General features: G+C 36.9%; 1 protein-coding gene across 3 annotated transcripts; it reads right to left on the reverse strand.

Annotated features, from left to right (window-relative positions):
- Window positions 1-20: 20 nt before the first annotated feature.
- LOC138135974 (monocarboxylate transporter 14) lies at window positions 21-22,938 on the reverse strand. 3 transcript variants are annotated; one of them, XM_069054984.1, is made up of 6 exons: window positions 22,709-22,938; window positions 5,061-6,413; window positions 1,794-2,010; window positions 1,563-1,741; window positions 1,287-1,509; window positions 21-770 (listed from the first exon to the last, which is right to left on the reverse strand). In XM_069054984.1, exons 1-6 carry the CDS (start codon window positions 22,784-22,786, stop codon window positions 313-315), a joined length of 2,508 nt encoding a protein of 835 aa, XP_068911085.1. In that variant the 5' UTR covers window positions 22,787-22,938; the 3' UTR covers window positions 21-312. The 3 variants fall into 3 exon arrangements, with proteins under 3 accessions (XP_068911085.1, XP_068911086.1, XP_068911087.1); XM_069054985.1 differs by lacking the exon at window positions 22,709-22,938 and adding an exon at window positions 19,864-20,170; XM_069054986.1 differs by lacking the exon at window positions 22,709-22,938 and adding an exon at window positions 16,330-16,489.
- Window positions 22,939-23,706: the final 768 nt, after the last annotated feature.

Genomic DNA, 23,706 nt, shown 5'->3' on the forward strand with positions numbered 1-23,706 from the left:
GGTAATATGGATGAAATAAATTCGTAAAATTAAAGTATATATCATTTTAGACATAACGTGTATATACATTGTTTAAACTTTGTGCGCCTACAAGTTATCCTTAAATAGGTTTAACAAAAATTATAAAAACGAAGGTAAGTTTCTTGTCCGCCACAGCAACAAGACCAGTGAAGCTACAATATTTTAAGACAATTTCACAGCATCTATCAGTTAACGTTTCTGTTCGCGTTCGTGATCGTGGCGAAACGTTAAAAAGCAACTTTGAATTTTTAATGGCATTGTAATGAACATCTTTGTTGTTACTTGTAGTTTTTACAAAACTGATTCGATTTGTTTGATTTCCCTCTCCCCCGGACTGGACGCTGTCTCCACTATTTTGGGAATCGGGCCCGTTCCAACCCCGCCACCGCCACCACCACCATCCATAGCTACTTTGTGTCCCGGCCCCATGGTGATACCGGCGTCCTCTTCCTCCTCGTCCTCGTCGATCGGGGTGAGCGCGTCCGCTTCACCGACCGGTTGTTCCTCCTCCGACGGGCGCTTCAGACACGGCGCTATGAAACTCGTCACGGCCGAGATTGCGAAAAATAAACCGCCGACGTAGAACGGGATGTCGTAGGTGTGCGTCGCGTCGTAGATGACACCCGCCAACGGTGAACCCACTATGGCGGCGGCACCGCGGAAAAGGATCAACAAGCCGAACGCGTTCGTCAATTTGTCCAAGCCCAGCAGGTCCACTAAGATGATCGAAGTTAATGAAATGTATCCGGCTGCAAAAAAAAAATTGTTATCGATCACATTTCACGTATTTTCTATTTGGCGCCGAAGTGAGGCGCCACGAGCGGAAATGGAACTTGTTTATGACGTTCGTCCAAATTCTAAAGGAAGCAAAATTACTTTATTTTTCGCTAATAAAATCTGTTAAAAGCTGTAAAACTTATGATAGAGAGACGAATCGTTAAAAATTCTCAAATTCTTGGGACTTTTTTTCGCAAATGTTGGACATTCTGCTGACAATATCGTGTTTGACAACAGACATAGGCGTACGCTTTTATTTTAGACAATGAATTAACGACAAATGTCAAAATGATTTTTTGGATTTTTGTGCACGCCAGTGACTTGATTTTAGCATCAGTTTCGCCAACGTAATATTTTAAAATTACTACCAACCTATCAAAAGTCGTCACCAGCTTTTATAGTACCTGGTATGAGTTGAAAAAACAACCTCGACTTCCACTCGTGGTAATGAGGAATGTTACATTTACATCATTTTATATAATACTTACATATCGCTACTCCGAAGAATATTGCCATCGTAATGTAAGCACCGTATGTGTGACAGAAAGGTGTCGCTATGACAGCTAGGGCAGAAACCACCAGGCAAACATTATTTACAAAAAGCGCGTTGACTGAAGGGAAATCCGCAAAGTATCCACAAGCGACACGCCCAACTGTATTAGTGATACCAATTATGGACAATAAAAACGACGCTTGGCTACTGTCGACGCCCTAAAAACAATCACGTTAGATAATTTGTGATTTTTTGTTTGCACTTCGCTTACGTCTTTGATGGCACAGTCGACTAGATAGACGAACGGAATGTACAATCCAGCCATTCCGAATAAATTCGATATTCCGATCAGGACGAAAACTGGATCCGTCAGCAGGCTCACATCCAACATCTGTGCTAAGGCTGATGTGAAGCTCTCAGGCAAAACAAGGCATGGACAAAGATCACCAGCTACGAAAGTAAAAGATTAGAAACGAGACGTTGCACGTTTGGAATCACGTACGAACTCCTTCGGAATCCAACCCTTTGGCTCTGGGAATGCTCATGATACTTTGTCTGTAATTCGTGAGGGACTTTTGCGATTGGTGAAATTCTGGAAGATTGACGATGGATCCGGAATAAAAGATATCCTTCCTCGACAACGGCCTGACCATGTTGCTCTTGCTCTTCTCCCTCGGCAAGGACAATTTCGAAGTGCACGCCAGACTTTCGACGTCCACCTGCAATTCATTAGAATCAATCTGCAATATCGTTGCAAAAGAGATACAGTTGAGGGTCAACCGCGTTTATAAAATGTTATACGAACGGAATTGGGTAACAACTGTTGAAATCGAAAACCAGTCCTGATAAAACATTTAATTGCACTTAATGCGGCGACACCTCCACGTCGGTTTTTAGGGTAAAAAGATGCAATCGGTAGGCGCTGTCGTAATGTCATATGAGGCAATAAAAAATAATTTCAAGAGCAAACGTCTCTTGATGCATTCCATTTGGAAAATGTCCAAATTGTGAAATCGTGCTATTTTTGATTCATGTTACAATAGTTGACCAGGTGTTTTTAGGTACACCCACCCAGTGCCTTCTGTCTCTCGTACACGTTTTGAAAGGTTAAAATAATGTCGTTCAAATATTCATCCTTCTCGCTGTTATTACGGTCAATTTTAAAGAATGCACATCAAGTTGACGTCTCAAAATTGATATGCCATTAAGGTCAAACTTTTTAATTAATAATTAAAGCTCAGCTACTAAGTTATTGAATTACCTCTCGTTACGAAATAAATTGGAAAATTAATTAATGGAGATCAGATTCGGGCACTTTGAGTTCCATTAGTTTATTAATTTGCGAAGTTGCAAGGGAAAAATTTTCCGATATTGTCATACCACAATCGAACATTACGTAACGCTGTGCTATGAATGACCAAACTAACTTGCTGTACGAATTACATATCGAAAAAATATAAATAGTACTTTTTTTATTTTAATCTGAAGCCAATAACGTTCCTACATTCTTAAGTTTTCTTTTTAAAATAGAAGCTAATCAGTGAGTAGGTACAATGACGCAAACAAGTAATTAGTAAACAATAGCTTGCTTATTCAGTAGTATAGCAATGATTTAAGACTGTTGGTTTTTCTTATATTCAATAAATGTGCCGCAACTGAATACACATGAAATTTAATGTAGGTACTTTCTAATCAAAAACAGATTATTAAATTTTAATTCGTACAATTACATATTATTACCTTGCTATTTAAGTGACAGAACTTCAGAAACAGTATTTTAAAATAAGGATAATTTTGTTTACAGTTTTGTAATGGCAGAAGCATGGTAAAACTAAAAACAACTAGTAAAAAAAAAAGAGACAACGAACGTAGGAGAAATGGGGCATAAAATTCGTTTTAAAAATACAGTCTGATTTTGAAAGTTATGCAGATATTTTAACCTAAGATAGTACCTATAAACCACTCACGATTATTTCAAATTCGGACTATCTATGAAAATCTGTCATTTTAGTTGGCAGTATTGTGATTTGTCTTAATAAATCTATTTTAGGTTATAATTCAACCGAACACCGTATATGCCGTTCACGATTATTTTAAACACGCAGGAGGCTGCCATATTTTTTTGTTAGATTGGCGTCAGGTCCTGTCATATGACGTTTCGTTTTTAAATATTCGCATTGTTGTCAATTCCGTCATTAATTTAGTTAATAAGAATTTACCCAGAACTGCCCTACAAATATGTATGTTTCATTTCAATTACAATTTTACGATTATTGTTCCTAATGCGTTCAATTATTTAAAAAAATGTAACAACTTGGGAGCAGTGTTCGGTTGAATTATAACCTAAAATAGATTTATTAAGACAAATCACAATATTGCCAACTAAAATGTCAGATTTTCATAGACAGTCCGAATTTGAAATAATCGTGAATGGTTTATACGTGTTAAAAGACGGCAAAAGAACCCAACTTGCATTATACAAATGTTAGTGGTTTTCAAGAGAATCAAAAAGGAATCAGTTTGTTTGGGAAGCGTTGAAAATTTTCAAATTTGGCGGGCAGTTGTGACGTACGACCAACCTAAAATGTCTGTGATTCGAGGTTATGTTTGGTTTTTATTGTTAAAGTTTTTTAAATTTCATCATGAATTTTTGATAGAATTTGTAAAATGATGATAAAACAGTGCTGGAACTTATTCAGAAAACAACAATGTGAGAAAACTGTAATTTGGTGAGCAAAAGTATAAAATGAAAATGAAACATCAAAGAAGTTGGTCAAAATGCTTGCCATGGTCTGAATTGCAAGCTTGAGCACGACGTGCCCAAGAAAGCCGAACTCGATTCAGAATGCTACAAACTGAGCCACTTGTTCGTGGCTGGTTTTCAATTTCGTAAAGAATTTCTTCTTTTGCGACTAAAATGCAAAAATCTTCTCGTTGGCGGTTTATTCATTTCGAAACGCCTGAAATCACGAAGATGCTGCATAACGTTTACAAAGGTTCGTGCATTGGGAAGTATCCTTTCAGGAAACCTTCACCGTAGATTTGCTGTGCTGGCTCGGAATGTCCACGGGCTTCGCCATAGGTCGATCTTCCCCAGGTTAGTGAAAGCCATTTGTGATTTAAATTGAGGTTCTTGTCAAAGTGACTTAATTTTGAATTAAATGACAACAAAAATGTCTACTATGAATTTTTTTTTACCCATTTTTTCATAAAATTCTGTGACTCCCAAACTTTTTAAAAAAATTTTTTTACCCCCTTTTCTCGAAAAATATCAACATTTGTTAAGGCATTATTGGCTCAATCGTTACCTATTGTGGAGTTCTACCACTGATTAAAATAACTGCACAACTTTTAAAGTCACCCTGTATAAATAATAAACAATTCGTTTGTCTTATCTGATAGGTTGCGTAAATGTTTTTTACTCGTTGCTATTGCAGAACTTAGTACCTACCCGATAATCTGTAGGTAATTGCTTTTTTTAAGTATATTGACAATTTCATAATCAATTGAGATCAATTAAATTCTCCAACGCAACTCAACAGCAAACAGTGAATCCACACAATAAAAATTTTCAACTACGAATTTCGTTCCTATTTTTTTTTTTCCATATTTACAATGTACATACTTTTAAACGTAACGAAGTGTTTCATATCAAGAAAAATGTGTGGAATATAGAGACAAGATGAGAAAAAGAATTTCGACTTTCTGTTGAAGGAAATAAAAATTTGTCGTATCTAAGACGACAAGAAATAATATAGCACCGACTCACTTCGCTGTTGTTGTTCCTGCTAACAAACGACGAACTCGAATTGTTCCTCAGTTTTCTCATGTCTCCGTTGGAGCTCAGCGTGGCCCTGGACGACGACTTGATAGGTACCAAAGTCGGCTTAAACCTCTCGCTCATGGAAGTCTTCCTTATCCTGTCGAAAGTGGGTACCGACCCGTTCTTCGGCAACCCTTGGACGTGCGTCGTGAACGCCGGTTGGCTCGCATTCCTGGGCATCTTCGAGGCAGCGTTGAAATCCGGTGCCGACGAGACCGGAGCCGGTGGTGCTTCGTTGCTCGCGCCGATCTCGCGTTTGGCCCTTCCGTCTTGCTGCTTGATCTCGTCCAGACGCGGATTCTTGACCGGCGGCCGAATCTCGGCGTTACTTTCTCCAGGACTGGGCGATCCCGAACTTCCGCTCTGCTCCTGGACCTTGACTTCGGCGATGGTGGGTAAGGTGGGTACCGTGGGTATGGGCGTGATGGGCGTTCCTGGAGCCAGTTGGTCCAGGTTGAGACTAGAATGCACTCCCGGGTCGATGTTGAGCGGTTGCTTCAGCCGTTTCTCCATGGTGCCGTCCGGAAGCTGCACCATGAAGTAGGAACCTCCGATGCTGCCTCGTTCCATCTGGATCCTGCGCTCCTCGGCCATCCTCTGGAGGAGGGGTTGCGTGCCGTTATCCTTGGGGTACTCCAAGGGGCGCATCAGCGCCCCGAATATCATGCAGTTGAAGATGAAGCCCGCTAGGATCAGGTTGGTCCCTCTCCATCCGTATTCGTCGAGCAGATAGGTGGCCAAGGGGGCGAAGGCGAAGGTTCCCACCCCGGAACCGCACACGGCGATTCCGGTGGCCAAAGACCTCTTGGTTTCGAAGTAGTAACCTACGCAAACCACTGCCGGCAAATAAATTAGACCGAAACCTATCCCACCAATGAAACCGTATACCAACATCAACCAGTTTACTGATGTACAAAATATCGACAGAACGAACGCCACTGTCGAGATAACACTACCGGCAACGCACACAGCACGACACCCGAATTTGTTGGTGAGGGCGCTCACTAAAGGACCCACACTAAGGTACATCCCGGACAGAAGGGAACCGACCCATGCCGTCTTTCCTTTCGTCGAATCGTAATAGTTCATCATTTGAGGTAGAATAATGCCGAAAGTGTACGCTATCCCGTCCACTATCATGTTGCACATGAAGGAAGCGAAGACCACGACCCATCCGTAGCCTCCGTCGGGCGGTGGAGGCAAGTCGTGGTAGTCGCAGTAGGACAGGCCATCGTCGTCGGCTTCCTCCTGTTCGACAGTCAAACGAGCCGCCTCTTCGCATGCCACCTCACTATCAGTCTGAAATGGAAAACATTATGATCGTTAGATTTTAATACGAAATGCTGGAAACGGTGGTACGAGTTAAACGATCGATAACAAAAATTTATCACATCTTGCGAACGGTATTATATCTAATACGCAGAAAGCAAATTGTTGATCGATGCTAACTCAAGTTTAATCAGTGCAAAACATGCACATTTATTCATTTATTTTATGAACTACTTAGAGTAATTAAATCATCCAATCAAAATGAATGCTACAGTTAGGAATTTATTGCTTCAATTTTGATATTATGTAATATATGAAAATTTTCTGACGGCTGTCCGGACTGTTTCACCACGAAAAAGAGCTTCTTTTTTTGGGCATGTGTGTCATTTATCAATTATGTAATTTTCATTGAATATAGTCACAGGCTCTTTGTAACCACTCACATTTCTTAATTCCACATATTACCTGTTAATTATTTTGGGATCGCTAATTTTTTAAACATCGAAGTACTAAGTTTACTGAAGAAATCTTCAATTGTTCTGCAGTGGAGAAGACTAGTAGAGTTGCAACTTCTTGGAACCAAAATATGTTTCTGCTGAGCGTTTTTTTTTTGCAAAATAACCATAGTGCAATTTTGAAAGTTCTGGTAAATAAAAGATAAACTTGTTTTGTTCATATGCTTCAGCGAAGTGCTAGATTTTTGGGTAGCTTTCTCTCTTGACTAACCAGGAGAGGTTGTCAAATGTGTGACGGCTTTTTGAACAAAAAAAAAATCAGGGTGGTGGCCCCGACTGTCCATATCACCACCCTGAAGGGAAACGCCCGAACGCTCGTAAATTTACGAGAAAAAAAATGGTGGGCCAGTCGGCTAAAGGGATCTAATTTAATTTACAAAATTTAATTAAAAAACAAAAAAATTATAAAGAAGGTTACAGTAATGCGTTTTCTTTCTTTCAGTATTAAAAAAAAAATCCGGCAAAAAGTTTCGAACCCGGAGCTCGAGCGTTCGGCCTGGGTCATCACCGGCGCAGAAACGCGTCAGAATTAGCCTTTTTTTTCTCGTAAATTTACGAACGTTGGGGCGCTTCCTTTCATGGTGGTGATATGGGCAGTCGGGACAACTACCCTGATTTTTTTTGTTCAAAAAGCTGTCGCACATTTGGCGACCTCTCCTTGTAAGATTAATCTTGCAGAAACTGAATCGTCAAACAGACCCTCTAGGGTGACTGCAGGCAAATTGATATTTTTGAATTACATATATTTGTTCTTGTAAGAAACCATTGAATTGTTTTAGGGTAAGTAGATGAAGATTTAGTCACACCCCATAATTAATTGTAAAACATATTTTTTTTAATTTGCTTATCAATATTCTTTTCGTGATTTTGAAATTAATTTGTAGAGGTATTGTGAAAAATCCTCTGTACATACCTAATAATACCGTGTGAGCAACAATTACTGATTGAGTTGGCAATAAATTCTAGTAACTTTTGGTGACTTTTTACCATTTTATTAATAAATATTACAAAAACTGAGACCTTTAAATTTGCAATGTATACCATCTGTCAATAATGTCAATAAAACCAACCGAAATGGGTATAATTTACAGTCTTGAATATTTTATGTAAAATTTTTTATTGCCAACTGAAACAGTTATTGTTGCTCACCCTGTAGTATCAGATTGTATCATCAAGAGTAGAAGAGTCTTTTTGTGGTAAGCCCAGAAATTGAAGACCGAGACGAAGTCGAGGTCGAAACTAATTTATTTTCTTTTGCAGCAATTACAGTAAAATGACAATTTTCAAACTCACAATTTTAAAATTGTAAGGCATCAGTAATTCCTAGTTCTCTTGTCGCAATATTATTAGAACTTGAAGGTTCAATAACATTAGTAAAGTCTACTAAAGTGTAAAGTTTACTATTTAACCTTGAACGGCCATCTTGCTATTTTTTATTTTGACATCTGTCATCCGTGCACCTGGGCGACTCGTGTTACACCACAAAGCACTGGTTAAATATTGGGTAATAATTTCGTTATTTCCTTTTTTAGAGGTTTTTTTTTATATAGATACGATGGTTTCTGTTTTTATTTTGTGCTTTAGTATGATGTCTTCCACGATTTGAATCTTTAAGTTGCTTCGCAATTTTTGTTAAATTAAAAATGTCATACAACCGCTTTGCGTCCTGACCAGCATTTTTTCAAGTATTTATTGTCAAAATCTCACCATGTCAATCAGAGCATAAAAATGTGCGTAACGTTTTTTCAGTCACTATTCCGATAGATCAATTCGGTCAATCGGAACAATTTTTAACATCATTCCAAAATTTAATCTTGAATGACATTTCTAGTCGGCATTTCAACCATTTTTGGCAGTTTCATGGAATTGGGCAATTCAAAATGATTGTGGATAAGTATGGCGACTATGTACGAAAATTTATGTGGCAACTGTGTGGGTAGGATAGAGTTGACATTTCTTTGACAGTTCATAGTCGCGCAATTTTGAAAATTGTCAAATCAATGTGCAATGGTATAAAAAATTCAAATCACGCTTATGAAATTAATGTCATACAAATGTCAACTCTACCCCACCCACACAGTTGCCACATAAATTTTCGTACGTAGTTGCCATACTTACCCACAATCATTTTAAATCACCCAATATATTGGTAAACTTATAAATCAGAACTTGACGGTTCTCAAATACAGCAGCATTTAAATTAACGCTGCCAACTAGATAATATGTATTAGTCATGGCTTATACATTATTTTTATAAATAGGCAAAATCTTTGGATTACATATTTACAATATCTTTAGAATTATTTTGGATGCAAATTTATTTAAATAAATTTGACCTGACGACTTGGTCGAAACAAATGTCAACATTAATATTTAAAATCTCGCAAAAAATGTCACGAACCCAAGTGCTAATAACAAAAAAAGAATTATTTCAAAATATTTTCATAATCTTCAGAGATATTGATCAGTTAGTGTTAGCTTTATTCAAGATGAAGCTATAAAAATTTTGAATTGCGATCCAAACACTTGGGGTTCCATAAAACACGTTTTGTTGATTTAATTTACGATCTGAGTCAATGTTTTGAAAGATTTTGAAAATTTTACGTTGCTTAATTCAGAATTATGAAATGTAATGACATTTTCATGGAAAAATATTGATCGCTCATCTTTTTCCTCGTCTTATTCTCTTTTTCTTTGTATTTTTTCCTTTGTCACTTTTTTTTTCTCTTTCTATTTCAGATCCTCCACTCTATGACCAGTCAACACCTTATATTTTACCGTACCTTCTTTTTTTTCGACAAATAGAATCAACCCATTCGCTTCTTGCATTAGTATCTATCTAGTTTCAACATTCCCGGTAAACATTTTGTTTTCTGATTGTTCCTGAATGTAGTACACTGACCCTTTGTGTGAATTTTAATCTAGTTTCCCATTTCCTTTGTTCACTTAAATTTATTAACTTTGGTTTTTTCATTACCCTCAAATGGTAATCAGTAATCACTAACAGCGACAGTTGCTTTTCTGCATTTTCTCCTCACCTCAACTCTTACCTTGCTCTAGATTATCTCGAAAGATTTAAACATTTCTCAATTTTAAATACTCAAATATTGTTAACCAGCATTCTCAAATCTTTGCCATAAACAGCAATAACAATTTCTTTACACAACCTGCCCTGAACTTTACAACTCAACAATTTCCTATTTACTATCTATTAAAAACAACAATCTTGTGAAAGCCTTATCAAAAATGCACTCTACTTCCTCCTGTTGTTCCACTGTCCAATAAACATTCCAATTTACTTAAATCTAAATCGGTCAATGTTAAAACAATCCTTGATTTCGGTGCTTTGTTATTATTAACCTATTTACGTTCATTAAAACGGAAACCGTTGTGCTTAAAAAATGTAACACATTGTGCGCCACTATCAAATTTTTTGTTTCCATGTGTCAACCACGCCTCCTAATCTGCAAGTTTTTTTTTTCATACGATCATCCTGCGATATTGTCGTTAACCGAACGAAATAAACAAATTGACGTTTGACGTGTATAACCCTGTAACAGATCCACGAGAACGTTGCCAACACGAGGATGGAAAATTTCGCACACGAACAAGCTACTGTTCAAAACTGTTCAAATTCCGCGTGCACACCCAAGGACGGTTTCAATTGAATTATTTTTAATGCCGTTTTATTATAGAAATCGGGTTTATTTGTGTCAATTAAAAAGCTCGTTGCCAAATTGTTCGCTTGTTTTGAGGTTGAATGAACCAGGAGCAAGACCACCCGAATATTCCGCTTTTGTCAGGAGCAAACACTGATCGATGCGAAAAATTCACTAATTCAATTAGACGAGAATGTTTGGCGAATTTATTTGTACGATTGGCGAAATGTGCTCGAGACTAATCGAACGGCAAACACCTGATAATGCCGTTGATATAAAATGCAAATTTTTCGAAAGCGATGCCTTGTAACTTAAAAGTCGAGTGATGTCACTAATTTATTTTTTATTCTTCGATTTGACCCTTATCACCGGTGCGTTTCCATTATTTACACAATCTACGACCAACAAATACCGATCTATTAACAGTTCGGGTGTTGCACAAACCATGATTCGTTTTTGAACGTTGTCCACGTCGGTGTTTTCGGTGTTGTTAATCACCATTCGAAAAATACAAATAGACCGCGGCAGATCCTCATAATATTTACATCTGCTGGGAGAGTTCGAAACAAATCTAAAAATTCCGTTGCCCACTCGATGCTAATTTATTTTCGCTTCGTCCCGACCAAAAATTAATTGTCTGGCGAACACTCTATATGCGAAAAAATTTCAACGTTTTCAAAACCGCCGTTAGATTAGCCGGCCGAGAGCACATGTACTCATCACGTGATTTTCCGAGAATCTTCTATCCAACCATATTTGCCATATCAATTATTCTATTTACAAATATAAACTATCTACACCCAACACGCCTCTTTTCTTTGTTTCTACTGGACCAATTTTCAATCGAATTATGTACGGATGGATCAATTCCAAGGCTACATCCGCACTCAAACATATCTGTTTAGTATCGATTTTTTGTCAATATCGTGGAAATTACACCTGGATTTGATATTTTCGTTTGTTTACGCTTCGAATATCAATGCTCGACGTGTAAAATGGAGCAGCTATCTGGACGGAACCGCTTTCAACATTTATTACGAGTAGTCGTCATACTTGTATGGTGCACTTCAATTAATTAATTGTAATTTACGCCATTTTGGTTCAATTACACATACTCAGAGTCCCAACATTTATTGTCAACGCTCTGAAATCCTACACAGTGCTTTTCTTTAATTGGGCGATTTCTATGATGGAGTTTGTTATGCGAAAAACATCTTGTAAGTATAAACATGGAAATTAAGTAAAGTACGACATGTAGGTATGTCAGGACTACTTTAAGCTCATTAAAATGCAAAAATACAGCGTCCAAACAATGCAGATGGTTTAAAAAAATCATAATTCTCATAGAATTTTTTCTTGTCTTCAAATTATTTGAAAGCATTATTTTCTTATCTGTTTCGTCCATCTTTGGCTACCGCACGTGTAAAATTGACCCTCTATTATGTCAGATTAGGTATTACGAGAGGTAACGTCATATTTTTAGATTTCTCCGGTTCCATTTTCCAACCAACTGAGCTTAGATTTTCCAAACAAGTTTATGACAAAAAAGTGCAATAACGAAAATAAATACCGTCTGAAGAAACAGAATTTTTTACATGTTTCAAAATCGTTTAAATAACATGTTATATCAAAAACGATATTCATAGAACTTCAAATTGTCTGCAGAACAATTATTAAAAAAAGCATTTTCTATCCATCTGCAAATATCGCGCGTGCAAATGAATTCCTGGGCTGAGTAGGCGTTGGAAAAATTAAACCGTTTAGAACAGTGTAAAGTTTGAATTTCCCGCCGTTTGACTTTGATATTTGCTTCGAGAATAGGAATCGTTACGTTATTCTATTTTTAATGTAAAACATTGCAAAGAAACAAAAAGAAAATTTGTTTGGCTCTAAATTTTAGGTTAGCTGTCAACATGCTCCAGTTAATCTACGCTTTTAAAAAGCACAACAATTGACGGTTTCCGACGCCTTTCCAGCCCAGGATTTCATTTGAACGCGCGATATCTAAAATGCATTCACGTTATTTTGGCATAACGGGAGGCCATGGAAATGTTGCATTTAATTTGGTAGTAAAGCTGTCTGTGCAATTAGGTTATGTTTTTCTAAGTTTGAGGTTATAAATAGCGTTAATGTTACTAATTTGCAATAGAAGAATACTCAGATATCACAAGAAATTCAGCAAAATGTTATGTTCATTTTGAATTTTGATAGGTTCGAATGTCAGGCACTTTAGTGACGGACATCAAACAGTGTGTCCAACTGTCCAACGTTAAAAAAATAAATCATGGCCTCCCTTATGCCAAAACAACGTGAACGGTGTTTAGTTAAAATATTGGACTATTGGAGAAAAAGTTAAATAATCGTTAAAAAATTAATGTAATCTCAATTTATAAAAAAAATCGATAACGTATCGTCAAACTACAAGTTGATGAAGATAATTCGATAAAGTCAGAATCTATCTATAAAAAATCGAGACACTAATAAAATAAATAAACAATTAGGCAAAGATGAAAATTTTTCAAGAACCTTTTGATGTGTTGCGACATTAAATTCACGTAATTATAAAGTATAAACGGTTGATTTAGTTCATATTTTGTTAAAACGACGATAAATGTGAACTGTCCAATCAACGCACGTAATTAGAAGCGGGGTAGAAAAGTGGCAAAGCAATTAATTTCTCTTTATAAATCCGCCGGAATTCCCCATTATAATAAAATGTTACAAATGCTTGTGGGTATTTTACGAGTTGCTAATCTAAAACTGGTGCCACAGAACAGCAGGATAGCCTTGTCTGGGACCACACGTGCCTTATTATTAACATCACTAATGTCATCCTAATTAATTTATTTTCACTTTTGACATTCCTAATTTTCGAATAGTTTCGACGGAACACACAAAGTTAAAACCGCGTTCATGATTGGCTTAAAGTGTAAATTAAAAAAGGAAAAAGGATGTTTGCTTATCTCATCGGTTTCTTTACAGTTTCCATGAATTTGTAAAAGTGAGCAAAACACTCGACAAAGAACACCGATTTGTTTTCCATCGTATCTTTAGTAAATAAGATTCGCATAAAAAAATATTAACGAACTCGTTTGTACTTAATTTTTTCCTAGGATACCCCCACGATTGGTTGATCTTCCATCGATCATTTAAAAACTAGATCTGTTGAGCAATTAAGTGCGTGTTAGAGGTGAATATATTTAAACGAGTTATTTGCGAAACATCTGCTTGTTTAATAAAAAGCACAATAATAAAATTAACATTGAATCTTTTGTCTTCTTGCGCGGCAAAAGTCAAGGTTATGCGAAATATAAAACTTCTTACTACAACGAAACAAGAGAGCTTTCATTCATCATATTCACACCGTCTTCATGACCAAACAAAATTATCGGCAAGACATCAGGAAAAACGTCTTTGTGTCGGAGCGATGTTTATAACTAACGCCTCAGCGTGACAACCCAAAAAACACCCCAATTTGACTGTATCCCGTCGAATTAACCCACTTTATCAACTTCTAGTAATCAAAATGGCAACGTTTAATCATCTCTGTTCCCGAAAATGTTCACCCGACGCTGATTAAATTGGATTTCGTCAGTGAACAGCTGTTGCGGTGAACGAATTTCCAAAATTGAAACAATTTCCCAGTATTGCAGTTTGTACTTTAAACGTGGTTGAACTGCGGGTTAATATCATCCCTAAACACTTTAAATGACTCACAAAGCCGCCCGTTGTAGAGCAAGCGTATTTCCGGCCCTTTGCATATTTTATTAATAATGCTGCTAAACAGGATCAAGCTGTTTCACAGGGAATTTTGAAGAAACTCGACTCTAGGAGCTGCAATTTTCTCTTCTGCTCATTACAGGGTTGGTTTAAACGCGAAATGATCGCAAATCGAAGTTGTCGTTTCGTACCTACGATCAGCGTGTTATGCAAATCTATCGTATCGTATCTAACAAAGTGGGAGGACACCGAAACAAACAGGCCAAGGTTCTGTAGATTTCATATGCTGCTCAACTTGTGCTAGAAAGTGAATGTGACTGAATTATTAAATCGCATTGAGAGATTTTTCGCGTTTTTATTTCCACACACGACGACTTTTCCGTTTTTTTTTTTCTTGAAACGCTGCAATTCATAAATTCTGCATATCGAACCTGTGGACTATCAGCATAAAATATTATCGCCAAATATCCAATATTTGAACGTCCGTGCAGAGAGTGTTTGCACGATTTTAACACATCCAATCCAACCGTGTTCGTACTTCTTAATTTGCTCTCATCACCGACAAATAAAACGAATTCGGGACGAAACAATATTTATTTAAGGCAATTTATGGCATATATTTCGTTCTATTTTACCAGATAGTCATATTCCGGGAAAGTAAAATTAGCTAATTCAACGAAATTGTCCTTGTGCTAACATCTTGCGGTATCACTGTTTGTATTTCGTTTTTAGCAACCTCTGCCAGAGATTTAATTAGTCGTAAAATCTACGAAAATACGTCTCCATCTACATCCACCTCGTGGAAATAAAAAGATTACCAAGCTCTTGGAGACGAAGCGTTTAATTTTATAGTAAACGTGGGAACGTGGGCGAGCTTTGTTTAGTTAAAGAAAAGTAAAACGCCTTGCAGAAACTTCATTTTGTTAAAATTTCAGGTGATATAAACAAGTTATTTATAACTTCTTGTTTAACCTAAGCACACACGTGTACTTTATGTCATTCGCAAATTATTGCAGTGGATGAAAATAGGCAATAAATTATCATTTTATGGGCATCACGTTATATCACATTAATTTAGTTTGATTGTTGCTTCATAACCGGGTTAGTTCGAACTTCCAGGTGGAGTTTTGTTTGATGTGAAAGAAAATGTGGAATATAGCGATAATAAAATTAGCAAGTTTAATGTACGTTCGCAAGCAAAATGACTCGAGTGCCTAAATATACGCGGCCATATTTAAATTTAAGGTTATGGGACCAACGTACGCTTTCGGTCACGGGAAAAGTACAATGCCGCAATGACTCGGTGGTGTTCTTATTTTGGCCCAGCAGACAAGATACATATTTCGAAAATTATCCTAAACGTTGTTTGTGTAAAAACTAGCCATTTCAAAGAGAAATAACTGCGCTGCTGTTCGGAGGAAGTGTCCGGAACGACCAAATTGTCGAAAATATAATTGGGTGGGACGGAAATATGTATGTTTCATTCTGTTGAAGCGAAATATTAACCAACTGCTGGCGTTAATTGTTAGATGTCAACGGTAATTATTTCGTTGCACTTAATTTAAACATAGAATGTCCCGTTTTTATGAAGCAGATACGGTCCAGTTGAGGCAAGTTTTTCGATGCCTCATCTACAATGAATTACATTAAAAAAGCGTGTAAAACTTTCAAAAACGTATTTAAGACGTTGATGATGTTTGCAAAGTACAGCGCTCTCGTAAATTTTACATAAAACTTTATTTGCAACACCATTAAATCGTTAAAATCACTTCGTATACACTTTTTTATTCTTAGCAGAACTGAAGGTACGCAAGATTCAGCCTTTTTGTGCACAACTGCTGTGATATAACACATCAGCACAAAATTACTCTATTCTTAGAAATGCTAATGGCAAAAGGTGACTTCTAAAAGTAAATGTTAACAGACTAAATTAAAAAATTACAAATAACATTTTGTCTCACGAAGTTACCAACTTCTTTGCAGAATTACAAATTGGGAGTTATATAACGGTAAGTACCTTATAAATACATGTGTTGTGAATTCATGACTTACCATTTTAATTAAGTGATTAAGTGTTCTTCTTAGAAAACTCTTAAATCTACACTAACTGTCAATGTACCTCACATCGTTGAAGCGTTGGAAAAATTTTTGGGTTACTACGGCTAGACTAGTTCGTATCAAGAGATAAACTGATGAGAATTTTATTTTCTCTTGAACGATATCCCTTCCTTATCTTTAAGTGCATATTAGCTCATGTACAATGTATTATATTGGAAGTACTAGATATATTGTTCGTGTCACCTCATCATGTTAATTTTTGAACTCGTTTCATTACGAAAACACTTATCATGAAGTAATTTGATGTGTTATCGAAAATCTTTATCACATTTGAAAGTTCTTAAGTTGACTATTCGATCACTTAAACCAAATTTACGACATTTTTATGAAAAAAATTCACAGGAAAAGATTTCCACATAATAGTAAAATTCCAAAAGTTGAAGTATTCCAACAGATAACCACTTTCGCGGTCAGAATTCAAGAAAAAACTGACATATACAAAACAGGAAGGGAGTAGTCCAGTCAGAATTCACAATAATAAGTACAAATTTCAAAATAACTGATTAACCTTTTACAAATAGTGATAAAATTTATCTTGCCGGTATTTAATCGACAATAAGTGTATAGAAATACACAAATTACTGATCTTAAATGATACAAGATTGTCGAAAACAATTGTCAAGTTTTAACGACTTTATATGCATCTAGTTCAAATTAAGACTTAAATCTTAAAGTACGATAAAGTATGTTACGATAATTTCAATTTTACGCATCTCAAGATTAAAAAAATACAACATTCAATTACTTTTTTGAAATGGAATGTCGAATATAAAAACGATCGCAAGTGAAGCTAGAAATTTAGCTTTATAAAAAAACATGACCAACAAAGTTCCTTTCGTGGTGATGATCGTCGAAAGAGAAGGTTATAAAACCAGTTCGTTTCAGAAGACGTCTTTTTATTCTTGGAGGCTCTGCACGCTGTGTGACACATGTAAAAAAACACGACAAAGTGGCAAAACGGAATTTTGCTTTTGTTGGTCAAAATTGGGTCAGACCAAGAGATCAACTGTGCGTCCAAGAGATTTAAGAAGCTGTTAATAGTGCTAATTGTTCCCTTTTGTGCTTTAATATTTGAACCTACATAGAAAACATTTTTACGATTACTTAAGCGCGGAATTATAAAAAAACAATTAGTAGTTTATCGTTAATCTTATCTCGACTGCGGTTCACTTATGAATTTACCGCAGCAGACGCAAAAATGAAACGAGAATAAATTAAAAAATCACGTCATTAGTATTTTTTGTTAAACAAACCACGCTTTTCAAGCCGGTAAAACGATACAAATTTATCCGGGTCGAAACTGCTGTTCTTTCTAAAATAACTTTGATAATGTTTACCCTTAATGTGTTGTTATTTCTGATCGAAGCATGCGAGATGATCGATGAATAATAAACAAATTTATGCGAAAATAAAAGGAAATTTCAACATGGGCGCAAACGTTGTAAATCGAGTTCGCTAATAAATAACTTTACGATCAAAAATCGAAAACCTGATGCACTTTGCGGCACCCACTTTAAGTGGTGACATTTCTGATATCATAACAACAAGTCTTTATTATGTTTTTGCCAACTTTCACTTCCATAACAGATTTTATCGATTTTCACATATCGTGGCCTACACCTCGAATATTTTCGTCGACCAAACTTTCTTCGCATACTTTTCTCTTTCTTTTCTTTTGCCCTCTGATCGATCACGTGCTTGTCAAATCTTATTCAATAACAACCAACGCCGCTGTTACAATCGCATGGATCTAGTTGATACAGGTAACTTCCAGTATGTCATGAGGTTTGAACAGAACTGGCAGTAACTTTCCAAATTAGATATTTAATTTAAAATGTTTCACTGTAAACAGAACAGTTAAGTAAGTTGGAGCCACTGGTTGCACTGTCGCGCTCCAAAACGTCAAATGTGGCTGCAGAATGGCCACCAGTTACATCGATTAAAATTTGTTGCGATAGTTGCACGCTTCATTCTCAAGGCCGCGATATACATAAACCACAATCTTATGTAATTCAACAAATGGTTACGGCCACTTTAAAAATATCGGTGTCGATAATAAAATCCAATTGATCAAAGAGCGAACACGACCGACGACGATTGTCGTCCTTCGTTGGCTGTTTCATCGGCAAATGGATCACATGATAAGGGACAGAGCAGTTTCTGATTAATTTATTGTCCGTGCGGTGTTTTCGAACTTGGGAAATTTGACCATGAAGAAAGATGGAAGCATGATGCGAAGTGTACAAATTTTACGCGGAAAGTAGGTCGGTGTATTTTAGGTTGGTAAGCATGTTACCTGAAAATAGGGCAGGCTGTGGCGAACAATGCTATTGTTTTTGTTCAAAGGTAGGTAACCCTGTAAATAATTACAAGTGACGCACTGTAAAGTGTAAACGCCACCACAGATCGAAGTCTTTTCGACGCTGTCACGACTGCTGGCTCACATTCTGCAATTTTTATGCGACAAAGCTGAAATTCGTTGATGCAAACACCTGTAGGGAAAGGATTCGTTACTCGCTTAAATCTCTAAAGAACTGGAGATTACGGAGGCTGTTTCAGATGAGTAAAAATAATACGAGCCATTACACGGTATTACGAATTATTAAAGGCTTAACTGACACTCGAACTGACGCAAACTTTTGAAGGTTGCAGGACATTCTTTGCAAATACGTAGATAATTAATTTTCGAATTAGTTCGAAATGTTTGTGTTTGTTTCACGTCTGTATCTATCCTTTGTCATTGAACGGATATGCATTTCGCACGAGTCCGCGAGATTATATCTAATCTGGGGTCGATAACGCGCCAATCAGCCCTCAATTCTGTTTCTAACTCCCGTCTAACACCATCCCAAGGTCTCACCGGCTCAGGAATTCACAAATGACCGTTGGGACGCAGCAGTTTTGGCAAGGACGAGTTTTATCGACATTTAATGGCAGAATAAAATTATTTTTATATATTCCTTCAAACACCTCGACTGCTTGTTACCGAAATACGCGAAAAATCCGATTTTGAAAAGTCGTTACGTTTTTATTGACCACGTCGCGGCGTCCCAATAAAATTTGGTGTTTATGGACCGCAGGAAATGGTTTCTCTGCCGGCATTGCTTACCGGCCAGCGTGCAGGACGACACTGGTTTTTGCATCAAGCGGGATTTACACAATCCTGCAAACCGTAAATTTCGAAAAGCGTGTTATGACAGCGGAAAATATGTTTCTGGCGAAATTCCACCATTTCACGACCATTTTCAAGGTCGAATTTTTGCTTATCATTTTCCCCGTTCTTTGTCTTGCGGCGATGATGCCGACGCTGCTTCCATTTTTTGATATCGTTGTCGAAATCCAAGTCGGCCGTGTGTAAAAATCGACTCGTATCGATAATTCGATTTTAAATTTAAACCGTCGAGTGGCCAGGACGCTATTACGCCGCGCCAATTTTTGGGCTCGGGGGGGTAAAAATGGGGTGCATACCCTGCTGATCTTCCTGATCCTCGGCTGTTTGGCCGTTTTGGCGAGTTCGCTGGAAGACATCGCGGCCGTAAGTTTGAAAAGGCCGCGCGACGCTGTGGCGTCTCTTTCTTACTGGAGATGATCACACTGTACAATGTACACTCACTCACACCACTGCACGCACGTTACTCCGCCGAGGGGGTTCCTGCACCCCAATCGCCTTCGTATGCTCCCATGTCGGTCAGGTCCACGTGGTACAATGTTCTAGTGAAGCTTCCAACTGCTCGTGAAAGCGCCCGAGTTTGTAGTAAATATAAATTCACTAGATATAATTATAACGTCACCGGCGATGGCGGCCGAAATAGGCTCCCATTTCGATTAAGTCGTCGGCAATTTTCTCTTCTCCCATTAATGTGTACTTAACTAGGCTTCATTAAGTCGCACTCTTTTCTCAAACAATCGATAACGACTTATCCACATACAATGACAAGGGGACGCTGTGCTGTAATGACCGACGGGGATAAGGCTTCTTTTCCCCTACCAAACACTTCACCCTTTACGACAAACACTCCATTGCAAATATTATGGCAGGGCTAAATCTGTGTCGCTCAGCAAAAATTATAAAACCTCCATTTATGGACGTAATCCGATGTTATTGGCGTCCCTAACATTAGACGCGCTTATAATTTGCAATACTTATGACGGAAAATTTGTTATGTCACATAAAGTCCAGATAAACCCTAATTGCGTCGCCCCATAATCCCCAACCCTACTTTGTAATAATTGTGAAAGTGGAAACGATGATTCACCAGATCTGGCATTAGAATTTTTACGTTATTTATAGAATATCAGATTCAGATACTAATCAGCAACTTTAAACATTATTATTACACAAATAAATCCTGCTCATTTTCTTATCTGATCCATCGAGTAACAGGTACAATCATACATCTAATAAATAATTAATTTCAAACTGAAGATCCGAAATGCATTTTCACTTATTTTGTCACAGTTTCACACCTTTCAGTAGTGATCGGTGTTAAACTCGAGGGTACAGCTTTATTAACACGGTACGATTAGAGTGTAAACACTGATCAGCTGATTCACAAAAATCCTTTGTAATTGGCGAATCGCTGTTGATTGCAGGACTCTTCTGAACCGAAAGTTTATTTCACTCCTTACATTTTGTCACATTGACATCGTTCAAACTCGATTAAATAAATAAAAACTTGAAATGAGTAAAACGCCAATGTTCGTTACTCGAGGGTGTTCCAGTAAGTCAATAAAATCGTTCTAGTTTTATTTATTGTGGGTCTAGAGGTCAGGAATTTTAAGTTTAAACGGTTCAAATGTTGACATTTAATTATTCATATTTCGCTGATGAGATAAGACTATCATTACGGAAATGTTTGATTGTTGTTAGTGCAGTTCTCTTAAACAAATGGAATAAAGTCCAACAACGAGTGACGAGTTGACGCCCCAGAAACAAATGTGACAATCATTAAATTCATTTATAAAATAAACAGGGATTAATGTATTTCATCTTATAGACTGTGGTTAGTACAAACGTTAAATTATTACAGACAAACATCTGAACTATTCACGCAAGCACGAAAGGGATGTCGACGACCAGAATGTAGTGTTATTGGTCTGTAATAATTAACATTTCACGATCACCTAATCATGTAGGATTTTGCGACTCATTATCTGCTAATGACCCGGTTCCTTGTGTCTAAAAGCTACTTATCACATTTAAAAGTATTTTGAAACGAATCGATGACGCAATATGTATTGTACTTCGGACAACAATTATTGCAGATTTTTAATTTAACTAAGCAGACCAGTGAATAACCCTTTTTTGTTAAACAGGTTTTTCCGAAAGTAGGTAACGGTTAGGCTTCAAAAGTAGAAGTAACAGAATAGATACGTCAATAATTCATCAAAAGAAAAAATTCCCTTTATTAACAAAAATAATGGCACAGACCATCAAACTTCGATTAAGATTACAGTCGTGGCGCCTGAGTGACCTAGAAATCTATACATGTTCATTCATACACTCTTACTGTATTCTAAACACAAAACTACTTTTTTATCTGACTGACACCAACTGATTCTTATTGAAAAAATTTCGTCTTGGAATATGAGAAAGTAGTGTCTTTGCCGAGATGCAAAATCAAAAAAGATATAGATACATAGATTTTGGAAAATCTTAATTATACATACGCAGTTTAATAGTGTATTAGTTTTATGAAAAAAAAAAAAAAAAAATGTTCATCGGTTTCAAGTGTTTGAAATGGTGATGTAGGCAACCAAATAAACATGTGTTAATTTTAAATCGAACATCCTTTTGGAACCTCATTTAAATTTAATTTAATGAATATGTCAAATGTGGAGATAAAATTCTGAAGTATTATCGTATCCATTTATTTTTATAATGAATTGTTCTAGGACGGGCTAAATGTCGACCAATCCGCAGCATTCATCTAATAATTTCGAAGTTGTCGTTAGTGTTAATCTAATCGAAACGAGGCCATTATTTTAATTCCTCCATGCGGTTAATAAACGCAGAATTGGCCTGTTTCTGGTAAACATCTGACAGCGTCTATTATCCTGCACTCAAACAATAATTGTAATTAGCGGACATTATCTGGAAATTGCCGGGGGTTGCAGTGCTTTGGTGCACGCAGCCATGGCATGGCATGGTAACGATTGATCAAAACTAGGATAGGTATAAGTAGCTCGTTTTAAACGGGAGCTTTGTTTTTATCGAACGGTTGTTGCAAAAAAAAATAATCAAAACTCGCTAAAAAACAAGGTCGTACTTGACGAGAAACAACATGCATCTGAATTATGATAGAAACCTCACCAAATTTGCGGATGTCCTTCGAGAATTGTATTTTTCGGGGTCGTCATCAGCATCTTCTCTGCTCTCGGCCTGCCCCATGGCCCCTCCGGGGGCTCATCAAAGAGGCCGGCCTTCAGGTGCAACCGTCTCCCGATTCAAGGAACGAGCACACACCACCCCGTTCTACCGCCGCTTACCTTACCGTTACCTCGGTTACCCCGATAATGACGTAAGGGTTTTAGGGGATGAAATGGCGCCAATATTTGTGTTGGTACCAGCGTCGCGGGACTAGAAAAACTGATTTATCTGTTTGGAGATGGTTTCGTGTCTTGTTTTTACTGTTTTGCGATATATTTTATGTTATGTTCATAAACAAATCGCTGATTTGCTTCAACAACATGAGATATGTCATTTTGTAGTGAAACAACCAATTGCCAAGAACATTATCACATCGTGATTTTTAAGAGTTCTTGGCTCGAATATGTTTATTACAAACCACATGTGACTAAATATACGTGTTCATTTTTTATTTATTAAAAAGGAAAGTCATACAACCGAAAAATTTTACAATATCTGACTGTAATCAAGTGCACTTACGCCTTCTGTTGTTTATTCAAGTGTACCACAACAAAAAAAAAGTAATTAGTTTAAATTACAAAATAATGTGTTATTTCAAAAATTTCAGAGAATTTTGTATTTCACCGCACTTTTCTTCGGCTCACGCGCTCAATGACAATGACGCAGAGATGGCAACATTGTTTTGGTGGTAGCTATTAATATTTTTGCAAGAAGTAATAATAATTTTAAGATATTTGAAAGAAATATGAAAAGACCAATTCCAAAAAGTACATTGCTTAGATTTCCACTTATATTTGGTGGTTTTCTAGGTTTCGTTGGATTAGGACTTCTATACAAGTATTTGAGGTTAAATGAATTAAAATTTAACAAAAATATGTTTACATTGCAGAGAGTCGTGGATGGGCAATATTGAACGAACTAGAAACCAAATCTTTGAAAAA

Source organism: Tenebrio molitor, chromosome 7, assembly GCF_963966145.1.
Source record: "Tenebrio molitor chromosome 7, icTenMoli1.1, whole genome shotgun sequence".
NCBI lineage: Eukaryota > Metazoa > Arthropoda > Insecta > Coleoptera > Tenebrionidae > Tenebrio > Tenebrio molitor.

Coding starts and splice junctions, on each gene's coding strand:
- LOC138135974 (XM_069054984.1), bottom strand. CDS start 22,786: ATGGGGCAGGCCGAGAGCAGAGAAGATGCTGATGACGACCCCGAAAAA. Junction 6,414..22,708: donor GAAGGACATCCGCAAATTTG/GTGAGGTTTCTA, acceptor TTTCCATTTCAG/ACTGATAGTGAGGTGGCATG. Junction 771..1,286: donor ATTCTTCGGAGTAGCGATAT/GTAAGTATTATA, acceptor TTTTTTTTGCAG/CCGGATACATTTCATTAACT.